General features: G+C 44.2%; 1 protein-coding gene across 2 annotated transcripts; it reads left to right on the top strand.

Moving 5' to 3' along the window:
• The first annotated feature begins 7683 nt into the window (after positions 1–7683).
• LOC106824406 (zinc finger protein 709-like) lies at positions 7684–24042 on the top strand. Of its 2 annotated transcripts, none has more exons than XM_070492117.1 (4): positions 7684–7881; positions 19893–20019; positions 20225–20285; positions 20678–24042. In XM_070492117.1, exons 1-4 carry the CDS (start codon positions 7879–7881, stop codon positions 21876–21878), a joined length of 1392 nt encoding a protein of 463 aa, XP_070348218.1. In that variant the 5' UTR covers positions 7684–7878; the 3' UTR covers positions 21879–24042. The 2 variants fall into 2 exon arrangements, with proteins under 2 accessions (XP_070348218.1, XP_070348219.1); XM_070492118.1 differs by having other exon boundaries at positions 21029–24042.
• Positions 24043–24263: the final 221 nt, after the last annotated feature.

The raw sequence follows: 24263 nt of genomic DNA on the forward strand, positions 1-24263 counted from the left end.
GCAGTTTGTCGCATGTGTCTAGCTTCCCCAACTAAAGTAGAAAAACCTGCCCCTGATATATTAGATGATGACTGCCTTGTTAGACCTCTTCCTAAGGCCCCTGCAGCCCCTGCAGAATTAACCTCTCCCGAGGACTCAAAGACCAAAATACCCCCTCCCTGTGAGAAGGAAGCTAAAATTGAGTCCTCAATCCCCATAAGTGCTGCAGGTCATACGAGGAGTGGGACCTCTTATAATCCTGGACATTTCCCTCTCCACGACGTAGCAAATGGGGAAATGGGGACCATTCGAGTCCATGTGCCATTTTCAGTGTCTGATATGGCTCAACTTAAGACACAACTGGGTAGATATTCAGAAAATCCTTCCCAATTTATTGATGGCTTTCAAAAGCTCATTATGATGTTTGAATTGAGCTGGCAGGATATTTATATTATTCTTATTCGTTGCTGCACTACAGATGAAAGAAATCGTCTTTGGGCGGGAGCACGTGAATTTGCAGACGAATTACATACTAGAGACAGACATAAATATCCAGTAGGAGGCAGTGTGGCACCAGATACAGGCAGAAATGGGATCATAGGCATGAAGAAGATCGAGGACAACGGAATCACATGGTTACTTGTTTAATAGAGGGAATAAAGAAGGGATTTACAAAGCCCGTCAATTTTGACAGACTCCAGGAAATAACTCAGGGAACAGATGAAAACCCTGCCCTTTCTCAAGGGAGATTAGCAGAAGCTATTCGAAAATACACTAATCTAGACCCTACTTCTCCAGAAGGGATTACTATTCTAAACATGCACTTCATGAGTCAATCTGCCCCAGACATACGCCGAAAATTGGCTAGACTGGCCTTGGGTCTCCAAACACCTGTACAGAGATTTCTGGAGGTTGCTACTCAGGGGTTCAATGATCGGGACTTGACTCTTAAACAGGATAAGGACAGAAGGGCAAAGTTACAGGGTAAGGCACAGGCTCACATTTCAGCAGCCCCCATTGTGCATAGGCCACAGAAACAGGCTAACCAGGGGCCCAGGTCTCAAACTACCAATGCCGGAGACCCAGGTGAGTCCCTTGTTACTGTTGCCGTCAATGTGGACCCTGGAGCAAAAAGTGCCCAAGAAATGATCTTCCTCCTGGGCCTTGTCCTCTCTGCAAGCGAGAGGGACGTTGGAAGCGTGATTGTCCTCGCCTCCAGAGTGAGGAGGGGCGAAGAACACACTTCCCTGCCCGGAGATGTGATCCTGAGGACTCCGCCTGAAGGGGCCCAGAGGCCAGTCCGGCTCCCGTCACCACTGAACAGACTGAGCCACGGTGACTCTGGATGTGGAAGGTAAGCAAATCAATTTTCTTATTGCTAGGGGAGCCACTTACTCTGTACTTGTTTGCCACTCTGGCCCAACTCGTAAGTCCCGTCAAAAAATTGTCGGAATAGAGGGCCACTCTAAGTTTTGTTACCAAACTCTTCCTTTATCTTGCCAATATCGGACTCAGGTGTTTTCCCGTACTTTCCTAGTCCTACCTTCTTGTCCCACTCTATTATTGGGATGACAATGAAAAAATTAGGAAGCCAATTTATTCTAACACGTGAGGAGGACGGCTTGTTTGTGGCTCTCTCTCCAAGCTCTGTTGTTTCCCAGATACCCTCTGATATTCCACCCCATATATGGGAAGCAGTTGATCCCCAGGTTTGGGACTGCTCCCTTCCAGGAAGAGCTGTAACAGCACAGCCAGTCTCTACTACCCTGCGGGACTCTTCTTCTCTTGTACCCCAGAAGAAGCGATACCCAGAGGCAATTGAAGGATTACAACCCCTTATACTAAAATTCCTCAGTCACGGCCTCCTTAAATGATGTCAATCTCCCTATAATACTCCTATCTTGCCTGTAAAGAAGCCAAATGGAGATTATCCTTTGATCCAGGACCTCCCCATAAGTAATGAGGCCACTGTTCCTATCCACCCCATCGTGCCTAAGCCAGATACTACACTTTCCCAGATCCCAGAAAACTGTAATTGGTTTACAGTTCTGGACTTAAAGGATGCTTTCTTTTGTATTCCTCTGGATGAAACCTCCCAACCTTTATTCACCTGTGAATGGAAGTTTCCTAATGAAGCTCTTCCTATCCAGTTGACGTGGACGGTCCTCCTGCAAGGTTTTCGGGATAGCCCACATTTGTTAGGCAGTGCCCTAGGCAAGGATCTGCTGGATGTCCAACTCCCTGTTGGTGGTTTAATACAATATGTTGATGATATTCTTATTTGTAGACCCACAAAAGAGAATTCTGACCACAATACTGTCCTTGTCCTTAATTTCTTAGCCCAACGGGGATATCGAGCGTCCCCACAAAAGGCACAAATTTCACAACAGCAGGTGTCCTGTTTGGGCTATGATTTAACCCCAGGACGCCAGGCACTTTCTATAAATAGGAAAAAGGCTGTCCTCGAACTTGGACCACCAAAGACAAAAAGACAACTTCCCACTTTCCTGGGTATGGCAGGATTCTGTCATTTATGGCTTCCTCAGTTTGGGGTAACAGCAAAGCATTTAAATGAAGCAACTAGAGGACCTGATACAGAACCTCTAGAGTGGACACAAAATGAAGACAAGGCCTTTCAGTCAATTCAACAGCAATTGTCTTCCGCCCCAGCCCTGGCTCTGCCTAATGTCAACAAGTCTTTTACTCTTTAAGTTACTGAAAAGCAGGGCCAGGCCCTTGGTACCCTCAACCCAAAGACTAGGCCCAGAGACCCGAATTGTTGGATATCTCTCAAAGACTCTAGACTCGGTGGCTTTGGGATGGCCAGCCTGCTCAAGGGCTATAGCAGCTACAGCTCTATGAGTTGAGGAGGCCCTAATTTAATTATGGGACAACTGTTAACACTCATGACTACTCATCAGGTACAAGCCGTGTTACAAACTAAGGGACATCAATGGATGACTGGAGGACGTCTAATTAAATATCAGGCCATCCTCCTAGACACCCCTGATATAATCCTTAAGGTGTGTCAAACAATTAATCCAGCAGACCTTATGTCCGGTCCTGACTACCCAGTCCAGGATTTGGAGCACACATGCTCTGAAGTCATAGAACAAGGGTACTCTAGCAGGCCTGGCTGCTGGACTCCCCCATAGGTAATGCGGATGACACCTGGTTTGTAGATGGCAGTAGCTTCACAGAACAGGGCGTACACAAGGCAGGCTACACCATAGTAAACGCCTCACACGTCGTTGAGGCAGAAGCCCTTCCAGCCAATACGTCCAAAAGGCTGAACTCATTGCTCTTACCCGAGACCTTCACCTGGTGAAGGATATGGTTATTAATATTTAAACTGACTCAAAATATGCCTTCTTGGTCCTACATGCACATGGGGTCATATGGAAGGAAAGGGGTTTATTCAATACAAAGAACTCCCCTATCAAACATGGAGCAGAGATTTTGGCTCTTTTAAACTCTGTGCTTCTTCCAAAGCAAGTGGCTGTGGTCCATTGCCAGGGACGTAGGAAGGATTTATCCATTCAGAGCATGGATAATAACTTTGCTGACCAGGAAGCTAAACGGGCAGCTAAACAAAGTAATCTTTTAAGCTTACTCCCCACTCCCCCTGCTTTGGGCCTTATTAGTCCTACTTATACAACTCAAGAAATAACCCTGGCTCAAGAAAAGCAATATACCCAGGAACAAAATAGTCTTGGCTAATTAATGACCAGGGAAAAATTTTCATACGTAAAAGCCTTCAATGGAAATTAGTTAATGGAATTCATCAGGCTACCCATTTTGGCAAACAATCATTGACTCAGCTACTTTCTGAATCCTTCGATGGCCATACTTTCCATGTCACCATTAGACAGATCTGCCGCTCTTGTGCCACTTGTGCTCAAGTAAATCCAGAGGGGACAGCTAAACCACCTCCTCTGTTAGGGCCTATACAACGATGGGGCACCTCTCCTGGGGAAGATTGGCAACTGGATTTTTTTTTTTTTAAAGATTTTATTTTTTCCTTTTTCTCCCCAAAGCCCCCCAGCACATAGTTATGTATTCTTCGTTGTGGGTCCTTCTAGTTGTGGCATGTGGGATGCTGCCTCAGCGTGCTCTGATGAGCAGTGCCATGTCCGCGCCCAGGATTATGAACTAACGAAACACTGGGCCGCCTGCTGCGGAGTGCGCGAACTTAACCACTTGGCCACGGGGCCAGCCCCGATTGGCAACTGGATTTTACCCAAATGCCTCCATGTCATGGCTATAAATATCTTTTGGTATCTGTCGATACCTTTACAGGCTGGACTGAGGCCTTCCCTTGTCGAAGTGAACCTGCAATCGAAGTAACAAAGGCCCTTTTAAGGAAGATTATCCCACACTTTGGCTTGCCCAAGACCTTACAGAGTGACAACAGTCCCTCTTTCATAGCTCAAATAACACCACAGGTCTCTTCAGCTTTACAAATTAAATACTATTTGCATTCAGCTTGGCATCCACAATCCTCTGGGAAAGTGGAGAAGGCAAACCATAGTCTAAAACGACATCTCTCCAACTTAAGTCTCGAGACTCAGGAAACTTGGATTACTCTCTTACCTATTGGCCTCTTACGGATGAGAACGGCCCCTAAGAACAGTTTAGGGTTAAGCCCTTATGAAAGCCTGTATGGAAGGCCCTTTCTATCCACCGATATAGTATCGGACTCTGATTACCACCAATTATGTCGATATTGCATTGAGGCTGGTCTAATATGAAAGGAACTGAACGACTATGTTAATAATCATTTACCTAAGCTGGAACCATTGTCTGATGATACACCTTGCCAGGTAAATCCTGGAGATGTGGTATATTGAAAAGATTGGAAAACACATTCCGATGGGTTAAGCCCAAATTGGAAAGGACCTTATCGAGTCATTCTAAGTACCCCCACAGCTGTCAAATTAAAAGATTGTACTTCTTGGACTCATATTTCCCGAATAAAACTTACGACTTCTTTTCAGGACAAAGCTGATCCAGATCCTGCTGTTCAACCGGACCACTCTTGTGAATAAACCAGTGATTTAAAACTACTTTTTAGAACAAAATGAACCCTATCTTGATTATTTTCTTCTTATCTCCTTTTGTAATGACAGACAATTCCTTTTTAAAATGGGCTCAACATTATGTTGAGCTCTGTAACCAAACTATGTGTTGGGTTTGTGGACTCTTGCCTCTGTCTAGTACGTCTGGCCTCCCCTGGTGGGTCTCTCCCCTCCAGGGTACTGATTGGCGTGCCATGCTTCTCCTCACTACACAATACATTTCTAGCTCTTCTCTTTTACAAGTTTCATCTATTACTAATCATAATGTCTCCTTGTGGCCATCTGTCTCTGACACCTGGGAGTTCCCTGGCTACAATCAAACCTTTTCCTTCAGCACTACTGCCCAAATACTAACTAGATTTGCCTTGTCACAGGTGAATCATAAACAAGTCCCAAGTTAAAGTCCCCAACCTATCAATACGCACAGGATGGACTATATCAAATTTGGGACAAATATATTTGGCTCCTTCATACTAGTGGTCAACTCAGTCAAAAGGCCACTCCATGTTGGGGACAAACCAATCACACCTGTGATACATGGCCTAATAGCACCCGACATATGGAGAAAATTCCCCGTTATATGTGTTCTCATATCATAGCCTTAAAAAGTACTGATTGGTTTGGGACTGACTGGGATAGGCGGCCCAGCGTACGTTGGTTAGCCCCTAATGGCACTCAGTGGTTATGTGGCTCCAACTTATGGCCTTGGCTGCCACCTGGATGGACTGGACGATGCACCCTAGGCTTCGTCTGGATGCAAGGTAGAACTACATTTACTATATCTCCTCCTGCTAACCTACCCAACCTGCAACAGCGCTGGACCCGCTCTGTCTTCCACTGGTATGACCACCTTGCCTCAATTTTCCTTCCCCAATTAGGAATTGAAAGTGTCATCTGGCACATGGAAGCTCTAAACAAATTTATTATGAAGGCATTAAATGACACACAACATAGCCCTTTGCTGCTCGATTTAGAAGTATCCCAAATGCGTAAGGCAGTCCTCCAAAACCAAATGGCACTGGATGTCTTGACAGCTGCACAGGGGCATGCTTGTGCCATTATAAAAACGGACTGTTGTGTCTATATTTCTGACTACCATCAAAATATCTCTGGCTTCCTGTCTGATATGAGCCACCAAATTAAATCCATGTCTGACCCTACCCTATCTCTAAACGATTGGTTGAACTCCTGGTCAGGACCAGGTTTCTGGACTATTATCAAAACCTTATTCATTAGGTTAATCATATTGCTTGTATTTCTTATTATAATTTGTTGTGTATTTCGTTGTTTGTCCTCTGCATGTCAACAAAGTTTCACCTCCTGGACCACCTCTCGTCAAATGATTTTCTCGTGTACCTTGTCAGCCTTGGACTCTGAGGGCGCAAACTTCCCTTCCTCTGAACTTCCTACCTGTACCTATGGCCCAATTTAGGGACAGCTCTACGACCTTGCACAGCAGGATGTAGTTACGGAAGACTGACCATTCTCCATATCCCCAAAGGATTTCGGGGCCAAATGGGTTCGGGGGGGTTTACGATGAGGATGATTTTAGGCTGGTTACTTTTTTTTTTAAAGATTTTATTTTTTATTTTTTTCCCCTTTTTCTCCCCAAAGCCCCCCAGTACAGAGTTGTATATTCTTCGTTGTGGGTCTTTCCAATTGTGGTATGTGGGACACCTCCTCAGCGTGGCTTGATGAGCAATGCCATGTCCGCGCCCAGTATCCGAACCAACGAAACACTGGGCCGCCTGCAGCGGAGCTCGCGAACTTAACCACTTGGCCAGGAGGCCAGCCCCAGGCTGGTTACTTTTAAAAAAACTGCAGAGGGGAAGGAAACTCCAAGAAGTGGAATTTGCTTGCCCTTTGATGAAGATATTTGCATTTGTGAAGGAAGTCTCCATTTTGGGGGGTGTCTCCCTCTCTGCACCAGGAGGAAGTGGGGATGACCTTATCTCCAGAAACTCTTAATGGGGATGGCAAGGACTTAATTGTTGTTTATTGTGCTTGTCTGGTAACCTCATGTAGCTGACTCCCCCCACCATCAACATCCTCCAGGAAGCGCAGGACATCCTGACTTAATCCGGTCTGATTCTTATCCAGAGTTATAGGACCACACAATAATCAGACCCCACCTGCACTGATACCATTTTCACGACTTTTTTTTACATATTCTTTCCTTTGTGTTGTAAAGAGATAACTCACATACCTATGCCTTAAGTTTAGCTCTAACCCTCAACACACTGCAGCAGCTCTTTGCTGCCCATGGGTTCTGTCCCCATGCTATTCCATATTATTCTCGGAATAAAAGAGTACTACTGCCAGACCTTGAGAGTCCAAGAAATCTTTCTTTGGACTCCTCTGCTCGCGAGCCCGCATCAGTCTGTACTTGAGGCGTTTGAAACTCAGTCAGTCCTTCCCCCTGCACACCTGCACCCACGAGTTCACAAAGAGGTGGGTGGAAACAATAGAGGCAGCCCCAGGCCAGGAAAAAGTTCCGTTTAAATGCAAATCTGCCGGGTGACTCTGGTTCCAGCCGCCAGCCTAGGTAGGTTTCCTGAGCCCTGCAGCCTCCCACCTGCTGTCACTCTGGCACGAGGGGGCGGGGAGTTCACGACTGTCCAATCAGAGGAGCCGCTGGCGCAGGTGGGTGGGGCCATGGACTGGACTTCTTGTGAAGGCGGCTTCCGGCTGCTGCCGCGCTGCTGGGGAGGTGTTGTCTGGCCTACGGGTCCTGGTGGCTCTGCCGCAGCCTCTGTCGCGCTGTGACCTGCACTGGCCGTGGGGTTGTAGGAAGGACTCGGGGGACCCAGGAGCCCTACAAATGGTGAATGTGCGGCCCGGGGGTGAGGACACGGGAGGAGGGGCTGGTTGAAGCGGCGGGGCGGGCCGGCCTCCCGCGGTCCCCTCCGGGGTCTGCGGCCCCGAGTCCGCGGTGGCGCCGCTCGGCCCTCAGGCCCCTCCACCGCAGCGTGGGGGCGGGGCCGGCAGCCGGGCCCCGGGCGTCCTGTGGTCCCTGCGCGCGGCGACTTGGGCGGGAGCGTCTCTGGGCAACTGTGCGCCCGCAGCCCCGCGAGTCCCAGACGGTGCGGGGCCGCGGGAGGGCCCGCAGGACAGTCGGGCCTCGGTCTGCGGGGTCCGTGAGGGGAGGGGCTGCGGTCTGTGGGTCCCCAGGGCCTCCTTTCTCCCCAGGGGGCACCCGTTTTCTCCTGAGTTTTCCAGTTGTTTGGGGCGCAGCGTCTCAATCCACAGTCCTTTCCCCACAGGCTGGCACTTCTTGGGACTGACAGTAAATCCGTAAATTTTCAGATGCCTCCCCGCACTCCCAAAGCCACTTCCCCTCTTTCATTCACAGGATCCTCATCAACATTTCGTCATCCAGGGCGCATTTCAACCAGACCCAATATTTTAACCGCTTATCATTATCCACCAGAGCCATGGATGGCTCTATCTTTTTTTTGGTTAAGATTTTTATTTTTCCTTTTTCTCCCCAAAGCTCCCCCCCCCCATAGTTGTATATTTTAGTTGTGGGTCCTTCTAGTTGTGGCATGTGGGACGCCGCCTCAGCATGACCTGATGAGTGGTGTCATGTCCGCGCCCAGGATCCGAACCCACAAAACCCTGGGCCACCGAAGCAGAGCGAGTGAACTTAACCACTCGGCCGCAGGCCCAATAGGATGGCTCTATTTTAAACGTTATATTTGTCTGTGTGATTCAGACTCTGGGAGCAGAGAAGTCAAAAGAAAGATTTTTTTGGACTCTCAAGGTCTGGCAGTAGTGCTCTTTCATTGAGAGAATAGTGGCGGGACCGGACCCATGGGCAGTAAAGAGCTGCTGCCTGAGGACAGGACCGGACCCCTCGGCAGGAAGAGCTGCAATGGATTGAGGGCAGGGCTAAACTTATAAGGCATAGCTATGTGAGTTATTCCTCTACAAGACAAAGGAAAGATCCTGTAAAAAAAGTTGTGGGGCCGGCCCGTGGCACAGCGGTTAAGTTCGCATGTTATGCTTTGGTGGCCTGGGGTTCACCGGTTGGATCCGGTGCTGACATGGCACCGCTTGGCAAGCCATGCTGTGGTAGGCGTCCCACATATAAAGTGGAGGAAGATGAGCACGGGTGTTGGCTCAGGGCCAGTCTTACTCAGCAAAAAGAGGAGGATTGGCAGCAGAGCAAAAAAAAACAGTCATTGAAATGGTGGGTGCAGGTGGGGTCTGGTTATTGGGTGGTCCTGTACCTTTAGATAAGAATCAGATTGGATCAGGTCAGGATGTCCTGTGCTTCCCGGAGGATGATACAGATTGCTATGCAGGGCAGGACGCCTTGGGCTTCTTTCCCTGGGGCAGCCTCGATCCTCATCATGTGGATATTGTACATGAGAGGAAAGCAGAGAATAATCATCTGGAACCTCATTGCAGCAAATCCTTGTTCCTCTCCCCAAGGATCATCTGGGCCCAGACATCCTATGCTGTGGGTGGAGGTTCCTGTTGAAAAAATGTCCTGGGTGATCTGTCCCATTGGCATCCCCCCACCCCCCATTTGTGAATGAGAAAAAATTATTCACTTATTTAAGTCTTGGTTTTTCAATAAGGGTAAATACATTTACTGAACAGACCTTGGAAGACACTATAAAATAGTTCCAAACAGAAAACAAAGAAGTGAATTTCAGGAAAAATATAATATTCGTTGGTTACATCCCATTTGTTAAGAATACTTGTTTCACTCTGTCTTCACCTGAGCATGTGTAGTAAGTTTCTGAGATCTGTTCTTTACTTTTGGATGTTTTCAAATGAAATTCCAGGGCTTAGACATGCTGAACACAAGCGTTCAAGTGTCATGTCTTGTCACGGAAATAATGTCACCAGAAGACCAGGAACAGAGTTGTCATCCCAAAGCGTGCGTCTTTGGCATAAGGGCTATTTTGAGCTGATTTTTATTAAAAAATAGCAGACAGAGGCAAAGCTCTGAAAACCTAGAAGTTACCCTTTTGTAAGGGAAGTTTACATTTAAGAGAAACGTCCCTTTGTAAGGGTGCCTCCCTCTCTGTGCCAGGAAGGGCAGGATGACTCTAGATCTCTAGAAACTCTTTATCCGTGGAGAAGGCAAGGAGTTAAATCTGCAGGACAGCTTGCCCCTTGTTCACTGTGCTTTTCCTGCTGACCTCCCAATCTTAACAGCAGGACGGCAGGACGTTAGAGCTCTTTGTCACAGGAGGCGGCCAGCCAGGAGCCTGAACGGAAGAGAAGGTTTTGATCTGCCAGTCAGACCTCACCCTGCCAGGTCTTTGCATCCCAGCCGGCCCTCCCTGCTCCCTTAAGCCTCAGCCCACGCTCTGGATGAGGGAGACGGAGTTGAGAGCCTGTCCTCCTGTCTCCTTGCCAATCGATGGCACCATCAATTGTTTCTTCTCTCACAGACTGGTGTGCTGTGGTCTCAGCTTCTGTGCACATCAGGTGGCGAGCCCTCGCTCAGTAACAGTAGTAATTGACATTTTTTCTTAAAGGAATAGACATTTGTGCTTTTCTAGTTGAAGTGGTAGAAATACCTTACACTTTTCTTCCCTACTTTCCATGGAAGGACTGCGTTTAGGTGATTTTGCTGGATTATTGAAACACTGGGTTTGTGTCATTTAAAATAATGATGTTCCAAAGCCTCTCCGGTGGGGAGCAGAGGCCCCCAGTCCAAGACTCAAGCTAAGGCCCCCTTGGGCCTGCAGAGGGAAGGCCTTGAAGGCCCAGTTGTCCTTCCTGGGGGTCCTCCCCCTGCAGGTGTCCTCCTGCTCACACCCCCATGGAAGGAGCCCTTATCCTGAGAGGAGCTGCAGAGCCCTGGAAAGCTGGGGGAGCACGTGCTCATGGGGTGGGGAGTGACGCCCTGTCTGAGGTTGTAACTGTGGTTCCTTAGGCCGGGACATTGTAGATGTTGTTTGAGTTTTGCACCCACACTGTAGGTGCACTGAGAGTGTAATCTGTGCACCGTGAGAAAGTCTGAAGATCAGGTGTTCCATCCTGTGAACAAAGAGTTCATGAATTTGGAGGTCATGTGGGTCAGAAGCTTAAACTGAATCCGGCTGAGAGTTTCCTCAGTTGTGAGAGTGGGAGCCTGGGGGAGGCAGTGCTTCCATGCTCACAGGAGAGGGAGGGTGTGTGGGGCTCCCAGAGTTCATTCCTGTGGCTGCTCAGGGGTCCCCACCCTCCTTCACCAGGGACTGAAACTCTCCAGCAGTTCTGTCTCCACTGGGAGAGTCTATACCTCAAGTCTGGGAATATGGTCCCTTTCTGAGTGTGGGTTTCCTTGTGAACTGCAGGCCAGCAGGCTGCTTGTATGAGCTGACTGGAATATTCCTGTTTCTGTCCTCGGATTCCTTGATCAGTTGAAGATTGCCATCCTCTGATTCTAATCTCTGTTTGCACTTGAGGTTTGAAAATGTAATGTCAGAGATATGATGTGAGCAAGGCAAGAAAATTGTGGAAACAATTTTTTTCCATTTAGACAAGAGAACCTCAAGATGTGAGATGGGTGTATTTCAGTTCTCAGGTGCATTTTCCATGTTTAGGTCAGTTTTGTGTGTCCATGTCCCTAGAGAACTTTGACTTTTAAAAGGCTATAGTATTCCTAAGGCAAGTGAATTTTATTTATTTTCTTATTGTTTGTGTGTGAGTGTGTGTGTGAGAGGAAGATTGTCGCTGAGCTACCGTCTGTGCCCATCTTCCTCCATTTTATGTGGGATGCTGCCACAGCATGGCTTGATGAGGGATGCTGGGTCCACACCTGAGATCCAAACATGCGAACCCCAGAGCACCGAAGCAGAGCAAATTGAACTTAACCACTATGCCACCGGGCCAGCCCCTGAATTCTGTTTTAATGGATGTGGGGAAAAGGCACGTGAATTTCTCTTTTCATTGATATGAGGAATCAGGTCAGAGCTTGTGTAAATCTTTGGAATTCCTAGTTTATTTCAGGGCTTAATTGCAAACCCCTAAGGTATTATAATATGCTACTCCTTCCTAAAAATGTTCCCAGGGTAAATATAGTGTAGGCGGAAACAAAAATGCCCCTTGTCTTTTTTGTTAGAAAGAGCTTGGTAAATTTTTTATGGTTTATGGTTTTATATCCATTAATGTTTAAAGGATTCAATCTTGAAATGGTTTCCTATGTAGAAATGTTAACACTAAAAGTTATTTAAAATTAATGATCAAACATAGGAAAATATGGCATATATAAATGTCTCTCCTTATTTTATTTTATTTTGTTTTTGAGGACGATGGGCCCTGAGCTAACATCCGTGCCCATCTTCCTGTATTTCATATGTTGGTCGCCTGCCACAGCATGGCTTCACAAGCGGTGCATAGGTCCATGACGAGGATCCAAATTGGCGAACCCCAGGCCGCCAAAGCGGAGCATGTGGACTCAACTGCTATGCCACTGGGTGTGCCCCTGTCTCCCCTTATTTCAAGTGCATAATACATGGGAATGTTTTTTCCTTTTTTTGAGGAAGATTAGCCCTGAGGTAACTGCTGCCAATCCTCCTCTTTTCGCTGAGGAAGGCTGGCCCTGAGCTAACATCCGTGCCCATCTCCCTCCACTTTATATGTGGGACGCCTACCACAGCATGCCTTTCCAAGCGGTGCCATGTCCGCACCTGGGATACGAAGCAGCCAACCCTGGGCCACCGAAGTGGAACATGGGCACTTAAGCGCTGGGCCACCGGGCTGGCCCCTGCATGGGAATGTTTAAAAAAGTTGTAAGAGAGGACAGTAACTTAAGAGAACCTCCTGCCCACATGCCCTGCCCCACTCCTGCTCTTACTCCAGCCACTCTCCAATGACCAGTTTTGCTCACTGCTTCATCATGCTGTTAGTGTTTCTTTCTATAAAAACAAGCCAGTACGAATGCCTATTTTTGTCCCTCAAGTTTGTTCTTGTAATGAGTGGCCAGGGTTTGATGCTGATGATGTTTGATGACTGAACACTTAAGCCTCGCCCTCCCTTTTCCCCTGGGCCTTCCTACCTGGACAGGCTGATGAGAAAGCCTGGAGGCTCCTGCACTGTGGGCTGCTGTTTGCTGGGCAGCTCCTTCTGGGCGCTGTGCTGCCCTGTGTTGCCCTGTTGACCCCACCAAGCCTGGGTTCTAACTGCAGAGGACACTGAGTTGGCAGTTTTGGGAATTCCTGTCCTCTGAGAGCAGGAGTCTGGGAATCCAGCCTCCTTAATGTGATCTTCTGTCAGTGTCTTGGGTGGCATCTGTCTGTGTGTTGAGAGTGAAGGTGAGACAGAGGCTGGAGTCGCCTTAACATTAGGGGTAGTCTGCGGTTATGAGGATGATTGTACCCTGTCACTGAGCTGAGCCCATCTGATGGTTGCTCCTTAAAGAGTAATTATTTCAGAGAGAAGGAAGGGCCAGGAAAGTGCAGCCAGCAGGAAGCAAGATTCCAGAGGGCTCCCCAGGGCCCCTAAGTCACTCTGCCGCTGCTCCCAGCCCTGTACCTGTTGCAGCAAAGATCCTGACCCTCTGGGTTATGGTGGACCAACCACAGTCTGAGTTTGGCCCAGTGAAGAGATTAATTCAACCCAACTTAAGCCCAGGCACCTGAAACTCTATAAAGCAACCAGTTGTCTTGCCCCTTTGTGGGAAAAGAATTCTGGCAATCTCTTGACTCAGAGATCCCCAAAATAGAAGTCAGAGTCACACTTGTATGTACACTAATAGGTCTACAACACCAGGACACTCTTCATCCACCTTGGGGTTCTGCCACTACTGATAGTGACCGTGGCACTTCTCAGAGGATCCAGTGCTGTGCTCCCCAACAAGGCATCCGATGGAAGTTGCCCCTCCCCTGTGGGTCTCAGGCTCCTAGAGCACAGACTGGCTTATTGAAATATGTTGAAGTTCTTGCACAACTAGAAGGACCTACGACTAGAATATACAACCGTGTACTGGGGGCTTTTGGGAGAAGAAGAAAAAAAGATTGGTAACAGATGTTAGCTCAGGGCCAGCCTTGAAAAGGAAATAACTTGAAGTTAGTTGAATGAGAGATGTCCTGTTTCAGTAAAAAAGGGGTGAATTGGATGAATTACAGTGCACGGTGCACGTTAGCATTGACTCTGTGTGTTACACACTGTGTGGGTTTTGGCAAATGTATAATGACCTAGACTCATCATTTCTGTATCATGGAGTGTAGTTTCGCTCCATAAAACTCCTCTGTCCTCCATTTATTGACTCATCCCTCCCTCCAACCTCCAAATCCTTCTCAAGTAAAGATCCTTCTAGTGGCTCATACTTTTGTCTTTTCCAGAATGTCATATACTTGGAATCATACACTGCATAGCCTTGTCACATTGGCTTCCTTACTTAATAATAGACTTCTAAGGTTCCTCCGTGTGTTTCCATGGCGTGATACCTCATTTCTTTTTATCATTGGATGGTGTTTCATTGTTTGGATGCACCACTGATTGACTGTTCGATACTTGAAGGACATCTTGTTGAAAATTCTAACTCTTGCCAATTATGAGTAAAGTGCTTCTAAACATTCTTTTTTTTTTTTTTTTTTTTAAAGATTTTATTTTTTTCCTTTTTATCCCCAAAGCCCACCGGTACATAGTTGTATATTCTTAGTTGTGGGTCCTTCTAGTTGTGGCATGTGGGACGCTGCCTCAGCGTGGTTTGATGAGCAGTGCCATGTCCGCGCCCAGGATTCGAACCAACGAAACACTGGGCCGTCTGAAGCGGAGCGCGCGAACTTAACCACTCGGCCACGGGGCCAGCCCCGCTTCTAAACATTCTTATGTAGGTTTTGTGCGAACGTAAGGTTTCAGCTCGTTTGGGAAAATACCATGGAGCGTGATTGCTGGCTCTTACTCTATGTAGTGACAGCGTATTTTATTCTGAAAGAAGGTTCCTGTCTTGCAGTGTGGGTGTTCCAAATCCCGTTTCCACCTGCGATGAACTAGGATTCCCTGTAGCTTTGCATCTTCACTGATACTTGCTGTTCTGAATATTTTGACTTTTACCCACTTAATAAGTGTTTAGTGATCCCCATTGTTGTTTTCTTTGCAATTTCCTAATGACATTTGATGTGGAGCATGGTTCATATTGCTTATTTCCCATCTAGATCTCTTCTTTGGTGAGCTGGCTGCAGATCTTTTGCCCATTTTTAATTACATTTTTCTCCTCTGACTATTACGGTTTAAGAAGTCTTTGCATATTTCAGATAGCAATCATTTATCCAATAAATGTTTCACAGAGATTTTCTCTGACTCTGAATGGTGTTGATCTTCTCTTTACACCATCTTTCTCAGAGGAGGAGTTTTTTGTTTTACATAAAATTGTAAAATTTCTGGTGTTTTCTCTTGTGGACCTTGCTTTTTGGTTTTCTATGTGAAAATTCATCAACAAACACAAGGTCATCCAGATTTTCTTCTGTGTTATCTTGTAGGAGTTTATTCCTTTGGCATTTTACATTGAGATCTGTGATCTGTTTTGACTTAATTTTCATGAAAAGTGTAAGGCCTGTGTCTACATTTGTTTTGTGCGTGTGTATTTGCATGTGGATATCCACTATCTCTCCCACAGTTTGTTTAAAATGCTTTCTTTGTCATTTGAATCTCCTTTCCTTCTTTGTCAAAGATCAGTTGACTCTGTTCGTGTGGGTCTAGAAGGAAAGCAGACTTGCTGTACTCTCTTATTAATCCCAGGAGTCGTTTCTGTCATTGTGAGTTCTTCCAGTTGTTGCGTAGAGACAGTCATATCATATGGAACAAACGCCATCAATTTAGCTACAGGGTTTGTGAAGATGTTCTTTCTCAAGAAGTGGAAGTTCTCCTCTGTTACTAGTTTATCATAAATGGATGTTGCATTGCATCAAATCTTATTTTATATTCATTTCCCCTCCTTTCCCTTTTGATACTAGTAATTTCTGTCTTCCCTCTTCTCTTTGTTATCTTGACTGGATATTTCCCAATTTTATTGGTCTTGTGAAACAAGGAGCTTTTTTCTTTTCATTTTCTCCATTGATTTCCCACAATGACATTCGTTTCCTTTCTTATTTTATTATTTCTTTTATTGTGCTTGCTTTGGTTTTAACTTGCTCTTCTTTTTATTCTTTGCTAAGGTAGAAGCTTGCATTAGTCATTAGAGATTTTTGGTTTTTTCCAGTGTATTTGTTTGATGGCATAAATTTCCCCCTGGATACTGCTTTCGCTACATCCAAGAACCTTTGCTATGTTGTGTATTCATTTTTTTAATTCAAAATAATTTTTCATTTTTCTTGAGACTTCTAGTTTGGTACTGTGTAGTATTTAGAAGTGTATTTCTGAATCACCGCCTATGAGGGGGTTTTCCAACTATTTCTGGTATTGCCTTCTAGAGGAATGCCTATGTGGTGTGAGAGCCTATTTTGTATGATTTCTGTTCTTTCATATTTGTTAAGGTGTGCTTTATGTCCCAGGGTGTGGTTTGTTCTGGTGAATGTTCCATGTGAACCTGAGAAGAATGTATATTCTGCTGTTCTGTGAAGTATTCCATAGATTACAATGAAACCCAGCAGTTTCGCAGTGCTCTGCATTGCGCCTCTGTCCTTCCTCACTTCCTGCCTACTGAAATTTCTAATTCCGGATGAGGGGGTGTTGACTTCTACAGCTGTGGTACTGGATTTGTCTCTTTCTCCTGCATTCGGTCAGTTCCTCCCTGAGGTGTGTTGCCCCTCTTTTGTTAGGCAGCTGCACATGCAGCGTTGCTGTGCCTTCTCAGAGAATAGGCCCCTTTATCAGTACCTACTGCCCCTCTATCTCTGCATCTTCCTCAGTTTGAAATCCGCATTGTCTGTGATGTCTGTTCCTCTGGCAGCTTCCTTTGGATTCGTGTTGGCATGGTCTGTTCTTCTCCATCCCTTTACCTTTGATCTCTCTCTGACTTTATGCTTAGAGTGGGCTTCTTGTAGACAGCATACAGTGGTATTTTTTGAACTCTATTACTGTGTCTTTCCGTTGTAATGAGACCATTGATGATTAAAGTAGTTAATGATTCAGTTGGATTAATATTTACCAAAATTTTTACTTTTTCCATTTTTACCCTTGTTTTTGTCTTTTTGCCACTTTCTCTGGCTAAAATTGAGCATTTACTGTAATTCTCTTTTTCCCCTCTCTTAGCATATCAGTTACACATTTTTTAAAATACACATTTTAGTGGTTGCCCTTGAGTTTTTAGCGTACATTTACAACTAACCCCCCCCGCCAAGTGACACTGTGCCATTTCACCGTGTGCAAGTACCTCTTAACACCCTGTCCCCAATTTCCCTTTCCCTGTGTCTTGTCACATTGCTGTCATTTATTTCTCTTGTCCATAAGCTTCTCATTGCCAAATACATTCTTCCTGACATTAGTTTAAACAAAGTGTCATCTGTTGTATTAATTATAAGAAACAGAAAAGATATGTCCCCTCATCTTTTCTTCTTCTAATCCCCTACCTTTATCATTTACATTCTTTCTGATAAACTTTCCAACAATTTCATTCTAAGTATGTGTACTTGGGCCAAATTTCCTCAAATTTTGTCTCAGAAAGTCCTTATTTCTTCTTTGTACTGCAGGATCATTTTGCTTGACCGAATTCTAGGAAAGTGGGTTTTATTTTCAACACTTTAAATCTTTCAGTCTCCTCTGCTCTTGTTGCATGGTTTTTGAGAAGTGGTCCAATTTAATTCAAATCTTTGTTTCTTTCTGTCGAAGGTGTGTTTGTTCTCTGGCATTTTTCAGCACATTCTCTGTGATGTGTCTCTAGTTTCAGTGTGATACCCTTGGGTGTGCACTTTTGTACTTTATTGTGTTTAGTGTTCTGTGAGCTTCCTGGATGGACAGTATGCTGGCTAGCATTGATTTTAGGATATTTTGGTGATTATTAATTCATGTTTTCTTCTGTCTGTCTCTTTTCCTTCAGGTATTCCCATTATCTGTATTTTAAGCCTTCATTTAAAGAGGGTTGTCCTAGGCTTCATGGAAATTGTGTTCTGTCTTTTTTTTGTCATTTTTGCCCTTGCATTAGACTCTGGTGAATTAGATTTTTTTTTTTTTTTTGTAGTACACGTCTTCTTAAGTACAGAATATGTGGGGCATATTTCAAAACACCATCTTTCTTTTTTGTCTTTCCCAAGTTTGGAGACTCTGGTTTGTCCTATGACCTCAAGGCTCTCCCCGATCTAAGAATGGTTGTCCATGTCAAGTTTGTTCATTTTCTTGTGAGATCAAGAATGACAGTGTCTAAGCTCCTTAGGTGCAGGATCAGAAGTCGGCAGGGCATCATCCAGAGTGGCTGCTCAGGAAACACTTCCTCTTGAAGTTGAACAAAGGAAATTTTGTGTTCTTTTGGGTGAAACCACTGTTAAATCCTTCATGAGTTTTATAATCATGGGCAGATTTAACATCAAACCATTGTGGACTTTAAGGAGCTCCCTTGCAATCTGCAGCTCTTTTTTTTTTTTCTAAGGTTTGGCACCTGAGCTAACAACTGTTGGCAATCTAATTGTGGTTTTTTTCGCCTCCAATTCCCCCAGTACTAGTTGTATATTGTAGTGGTGAGTGCTTTGGTTGGGCTATGTGGGACGCCGCCTCAGCATGGCCTAACGAGTGGTGCCATGTCTGCACCCGGGATCCAAACCTGTGAAACCCTGGGGTGCCAAATAGAGTGCGTGAACTTAACCACTCGGCCACGGGGCTGGCCCCAATCTTCAGCTCTTAACCTACCCCTCAAGGGGAGCAAACCTCAGGGTACACTGTTAGCATTTGATCAGAAAGAGCTTTTATGACACATTATTGTCTCACAATGTGTTGTTTTTTTTTTTTGAGGAAGATTAGCTAAGTACTGCCAGTACTCCTCTTTTTTGCTGAGGAAGCCTGGCCCTGAGCTGACATCCATGCCCATCTTCCTCTACTTTATATGTGGGACGCCTACGACAGCATGGCTTGCCAAGCGGTGCCATGTCCACACCCAGGATCCGAACCAGCAAAACCTGGGCTGCCGAGAAGCGGAACTTGTGAACTTAACCTCTGCGCCAACGGGCCAGCCCCTAACAATGTGTTCTAAAATTGGTGAGAAGTAGCTTTGAGGCCCATGAGTATAGTGATACTATGGTCTAAGTTTTCATGACTTCTTCCTTGTGCCTGAGCTCTCAGTTCATAATAATTCCAGCCCCATCAAATCATCCAGAGTGAGAAAGGTAGAACTGAGTCTATGATAGATACTACACAAGTTAAAAACACTGTTGCACCAGAACAATATTTACATTCAGCCAGCTGCATGTGATTACCTGTAATGGCCTGGAGTAGTTTAGGACAATGTGGGCAGCTGGGCTTGGTGAAAGTGTGATTTCACAGGTCTGCTGGACTCTCAGTTTGGAGATGGGACCAGAACAAAAAGCTTCCAGTTGTTCTCTATGTTTTTATTCACTGAAATATCACGTAGATTTCATCCTCTGCCTCATGGAGTGCTGTAACCGGTGGGTAATATGGAAGAAGATGAAAGAACTTTTCTTACAAAGAGTCATTGGTCCACAAATGATATTTGTTTCATTTGTATAGCATTTCTGTCATTTCCCAACATGTTCTGGAACTTGTGATTAGAGAGGAATCGGATGGAATGTGATCACAGTAAAAATGTGTATTTCCATGTGTTCATAATATTGTTAAATTGATGAGCATTGTGTACAGAAAAAAGGGAGTTTGTGATGATCACACACAGAATGAATGTTTGGAGATAAGATAATCCCATGTAACCTTCCCAGAATTGGAGTCTAGATCCCCAGTGCTGTCAGGCTCATGTATCCTACTCTACACATGTTTGTGATGTTTTAGGACTCAGTGGCCATTGAGGACGTGGCTGTGAACTTCACCCCAGAGGAGTGGGCTTTATTGGATCCTTCACAGAAGAAACTCTACAGAGATGTGATGTGGGAAACCTTCAGGCACCTGGCCTCAGTAGGTAAGAACGAGGACATTCCTTCAGGTCATCAATGAAAGAACAAGTGGTTCTTGCCCATCATCAGTGTTCTAAGATGTAGAATGTGGAAAGGGGAGGTTGTTAGTAAATAAAGTAGAAATGGCCGTAGATTAGCATAGACTTAGAATCTAGAAATTTGTGTGTAATTTCTAATATTTGGAATAAACTTTGTGAGTCTGCATTTCAGGAATAACATGGGAAGATTGTGATCTTCAAGATCAGTACAAAGACCAGGGGAGAAAAGTAAGGTGAGTCACACAGTAGAAAGCTCTGCCTCATGTGAGAATCCTTGTATGTTAAGAAATTGTTTTAAAAAAGAACAAACAAAACAAATAAGCCTTGCTTCAAATTGAGCTATTCTTAGAAAATTTTCACCAAATATACTTTCTGAAGTGTGATGTAGAGGTTCACTTTTTGCAGAATATTTCACTTAGAAATAGTATTAGTGAACCCAATCTATGACTATCACTGTTTGGATAATAAGAAGGGTGAAGTCCTCTTTCAGAAAATTCAGTACATTTAATTTCAGAGAATTCACAGAAGGGATAAAACATAAACATTTCCTATAAATCATAATAAACATAAGAAATATAAATCATTAATACAGAAATCATTAACAATATGCTTCTCATTTTTACAGAGAGCATATTGTAGGGAGAGTCTGTGAAAGTGAAGAGGGTAGTCAGTGTGGAGAAAATGTCAGCCTTCTTCCAAATCTCAGTCTGAACAAGATAACTACAGGAGCTAAACCATGGGGATGCAGTGCATGTGGAAGAGCCTTCACGCATCATTCATCCCTTAAAACGCACATTAGGTGTCACACTGAATGTAAAACATATCACTATCAAAAATATGGAGAGAAGCCATATAAATGTAAGGAATGTGGGAAAGCCTTCACTTATCTCAGTTTACTTCAAAGACATGAAAGAACTCATACTGTAGAGAAACTGAATGAATGTAAAAAATGCAGTAACGCATTTGCGTCTTCCAGTTCGCCTCAAATACATGGAAGAACTCACCCTGGAGAGAAACCCTATGAATGTGAAATATGTCTTAAAGCCTTCAGTTCTACCACCTCTCTTTCAAAACATGACAGAACGCACACAAGAGGGAAACCCTATGAATGTAAAAAATGCAGTAAAGCATTCACTTGTTCCAGTTCTCTTCAGAGACATGAAAGAATTCATACTGGAGAGAAACCCTATGAATGTAAAAAATGCAGTAAAGCATTCACTTGTTCAGGTTCTCTTCGAGTTCATGAAAGAACTCATACTGGAGAGAAACCCTATGAGTGTAAAAAATGCAGTAAAGCATTCACTTATTCCAGTTCTCTTCGACTTCATGAAAGAACTCATACTGGAGAGAAACCCTATGAATGTAAAAAATGCAGTAAGGCATTCACTTGTTCAGGTTCTCTTCGAGTCCATGAAAGAAGTCACACTGGAGAGAAACCCTTTGAATGTAAAATATGTCGTAAAGCCTTCAGTTATACCAGTTCTCTTTCAAAACATGAAAGAACTCATACAGGAGAGAAACCCTATGAATGTAAAAACTGCAGTAAAGCATTCACTTGTTCCAGTTATCTTCGAAAACATGAAAGAACTCACACTGGAGAGAAATCCTATGAATGTAAACAATGCAGTAAAGCATTCACTTGTTCCAGTTATCTTCGAAAACATGAAAGAACTCACACTAGAGAGAAATCCTATGAATGTAAAGAATGCAATATAGTCTTCACTGCTTCCAAATATCTTCTAGTCCATTTAAGAAGTCACACTGGAGAAAAAGCCTATGAATGTGAGCAAAGTGAGAAAGGCTTTAGTTCTCATGCAAACTTTTGAGTATATGCACAAATGCACACTAGAGGTAAAACCAGGTAGATAGAAACAATTTGGGACTTTTGTCATCGCACTTCTTTCTTGAAGGCATGAAAGGACTCACTGGATAAAAACGTCTTGAATGTTCACAGCATGAGAAAGACTTCAGTTGGCCTACACCCTTCTATGTGAAACTCCCACCAAAAAGAAATGTAAATGTAAGTCATATGAGAAAGCTTCATGGAAATTAATTTGTATATGAGGTTCTAGAAAACTTTCAACAGGAAAGAGTCGTTATCAAAGTGGTAAATATATTGTATTGATAAATACCCCTACTTAAAGTGCAAGATTAGACTGGATTTCTATAAATTACTTCATAAATAAATATTGAGGTGAGATGATTCTGCTAGTCATCCTTCATAAGTAGTAAATAAGATTCATAGGTAGTTCATTTCCCTTAAATCAGTTAGTTTTAATAATGTGTTAATTGTTCTGTGTTAAGGGGGTATAGAAACATGACAGTTTGTATTTGTTGTGATTTTCTTACTGGCCTTGTATTACAGTTCCTGCATGTTCCTCATCCATTGTACATATTGTACATGTTTCAGAGAAAGCTCCTTTTTGGGGGTGGTGGGTGGAGAAGCCTGTTTTTATTTTGTGTACTATTAAACAGTTGGGAAACAATTTATGTGTGGCAAGTTTATCCAAGAGTGTACTTCCTGTGAATTGTTATTTTCCTATTTGGGCCTTTGCTGTTTGTCCTTCCTTCTGACTGGTATTTGGTGAATAGACTTTGAATTAAGTAGAGGCCTGTGGCAGGCAACAAAATCTAGAGCTGGACACATCACCCCTGTACTGCATTATGTCAGTGAGGGTAATCTGAAGAGCTAGATCTTTAAGAATCTGTCCCACTGGTGGCTCCTTGTTGGAATTCCCCAATGGCCTCACTTGCATGAGATTTGGAAGGCAGAAGCACACAAAGCCTTAGGCCAATTTTCGAGCCACCACTCAGCGAGGGAGACAGTTCCATAGGAGCTTCAAGGACACCATCTTCCATCCCTTTTTCTGCATTCTTTGCCCTTCTTGTCAAGAGTATCTTGAAAAGCACCAAGAATTGGTTGATTTCCATTTTGTTAGAGATGCATTTTCCACCAGTTTCACATCAAAGATCCATTGGAGTTAGGGTCTTTCTCTAAGGCCTCTTGAGTCCACCAGGAAGCTAATTAATACCTTTGTGGTTGGGAGTACTCTCTGATTCCCCTTTTATCTTGATGATAATGAAATAAGGTCTAATGTGTATAGAAAACACCTTTGCTGTTCATAGTGCTAGTGAGCACATTTTCCTGCTTCACCATGGCATCTCCAATGGGACGTAAAAAGAAGAACCTCTGAGTTTGTTTCTTTGCTGCCTTGTGCAGCAGCTGCCTTGACCCAGTTTTTTCATGTGAGAACAATCACCTTTCTCATGTTGGGAAGACTGTGTGTGTTTCTTGTTACGTGTAGCTTGAATGTATTCCCTCGGTGTATTGTCAATGACCTTTGAGTATATGTCAATAAAACTGTCCATCTGGTTGGGAAATGAACACTTCTCTAGTTGTTTCATTGATATGTTTTATCAACTGTTCCAGTCCATCCTGTGTTAATATTATTGTGGATTTCATTTTTACAGACTATGTTAATATCCATTTTTGATTATGGATTTTCAGATATACTTTGCAAGGTTCTTCATTTAATCATTATACATTTTGAGTCAATTTTATCATGTGCAGACCAATTCAGGGATTTCTTCATCAGGCAAACTGTATTTCTTATTCTTTTACAGTTACAGTTTTTGTCATGAAAATAATTTCTCGTGCATTTTTAAGCCAAAAATTAACCATCATGTATCCTACACAATATTTTCAATATCTCCTTTAGACTCAGCTGAGGCCTTTGAATTTAGGTAAATTGTGAGACAGTGCAAACCCAGCCAGGGAAATAGGACCACTGTGCCAATCTGAAGCCTTTCCTTCTCCGAGACTGTGCTCTTGCTGGTACTGTTTCAGCATCCCTCACAAGCCATGCAGTGTGGAGTCGGTGTACACACTGTAGCAGAGCTGAGACACAGTAGGATCTGGATACAGAGCATGAAACATACAAGTCCTGGCAGTCCTGGTGCTTCCATGTTTGTGGAAAAGCAGAAGTGACGGACGCAGTGAAGCTCTGTCTTATAGAATACAATTAAGTCCTTTGAAGAAAAGTAAAAAATAGCATTGAGCTAATAGGGAGGCTCAGGTGTGTTTATATCTTTTCTGTGAGGGTAGGAGTGAGTGAGGATGTCATTATTGTTATCTGGGACTTGAGACTTCCTATTGATCTAAGCCCCAGATATTTGTATTGTCTTTTGTTTTTAATGTCATTTGAGAGGAT

Source organism: Equus asinus, chromosome 20 (assembly GCF_041296235.1).
Source record: "Equus asinus isolate D_3611 breed Donkey chromosome 20, EquAss-T2T_v2, whole genome shotgun sequence".
NCBI lineage: Eukaryota > Metazoa > Chordata > Mammalia > Perissodactyla > Equidae > Equus > Equus asinus.

Excerpts from the sequence above, each read along its gene's own strand:
- LOC106824406 (XM_070492117.1), top strand. Across the intron at positions 20,020-20,224 it reads CAGGCACCTGGCCTCAGTAG|GAATAACATGGGAAGATTGT; the intron begins GTAAGAACGAGG and ends TCTGCATTTCAG. Across the intron at positions 20,286-20,677 it reads GACCAGGGGAGAAAAGTAAG|AGAGCATATTGTAGGGAGAG; the intron begins GTGAGTCACACA and ends TCATTTTTACAG.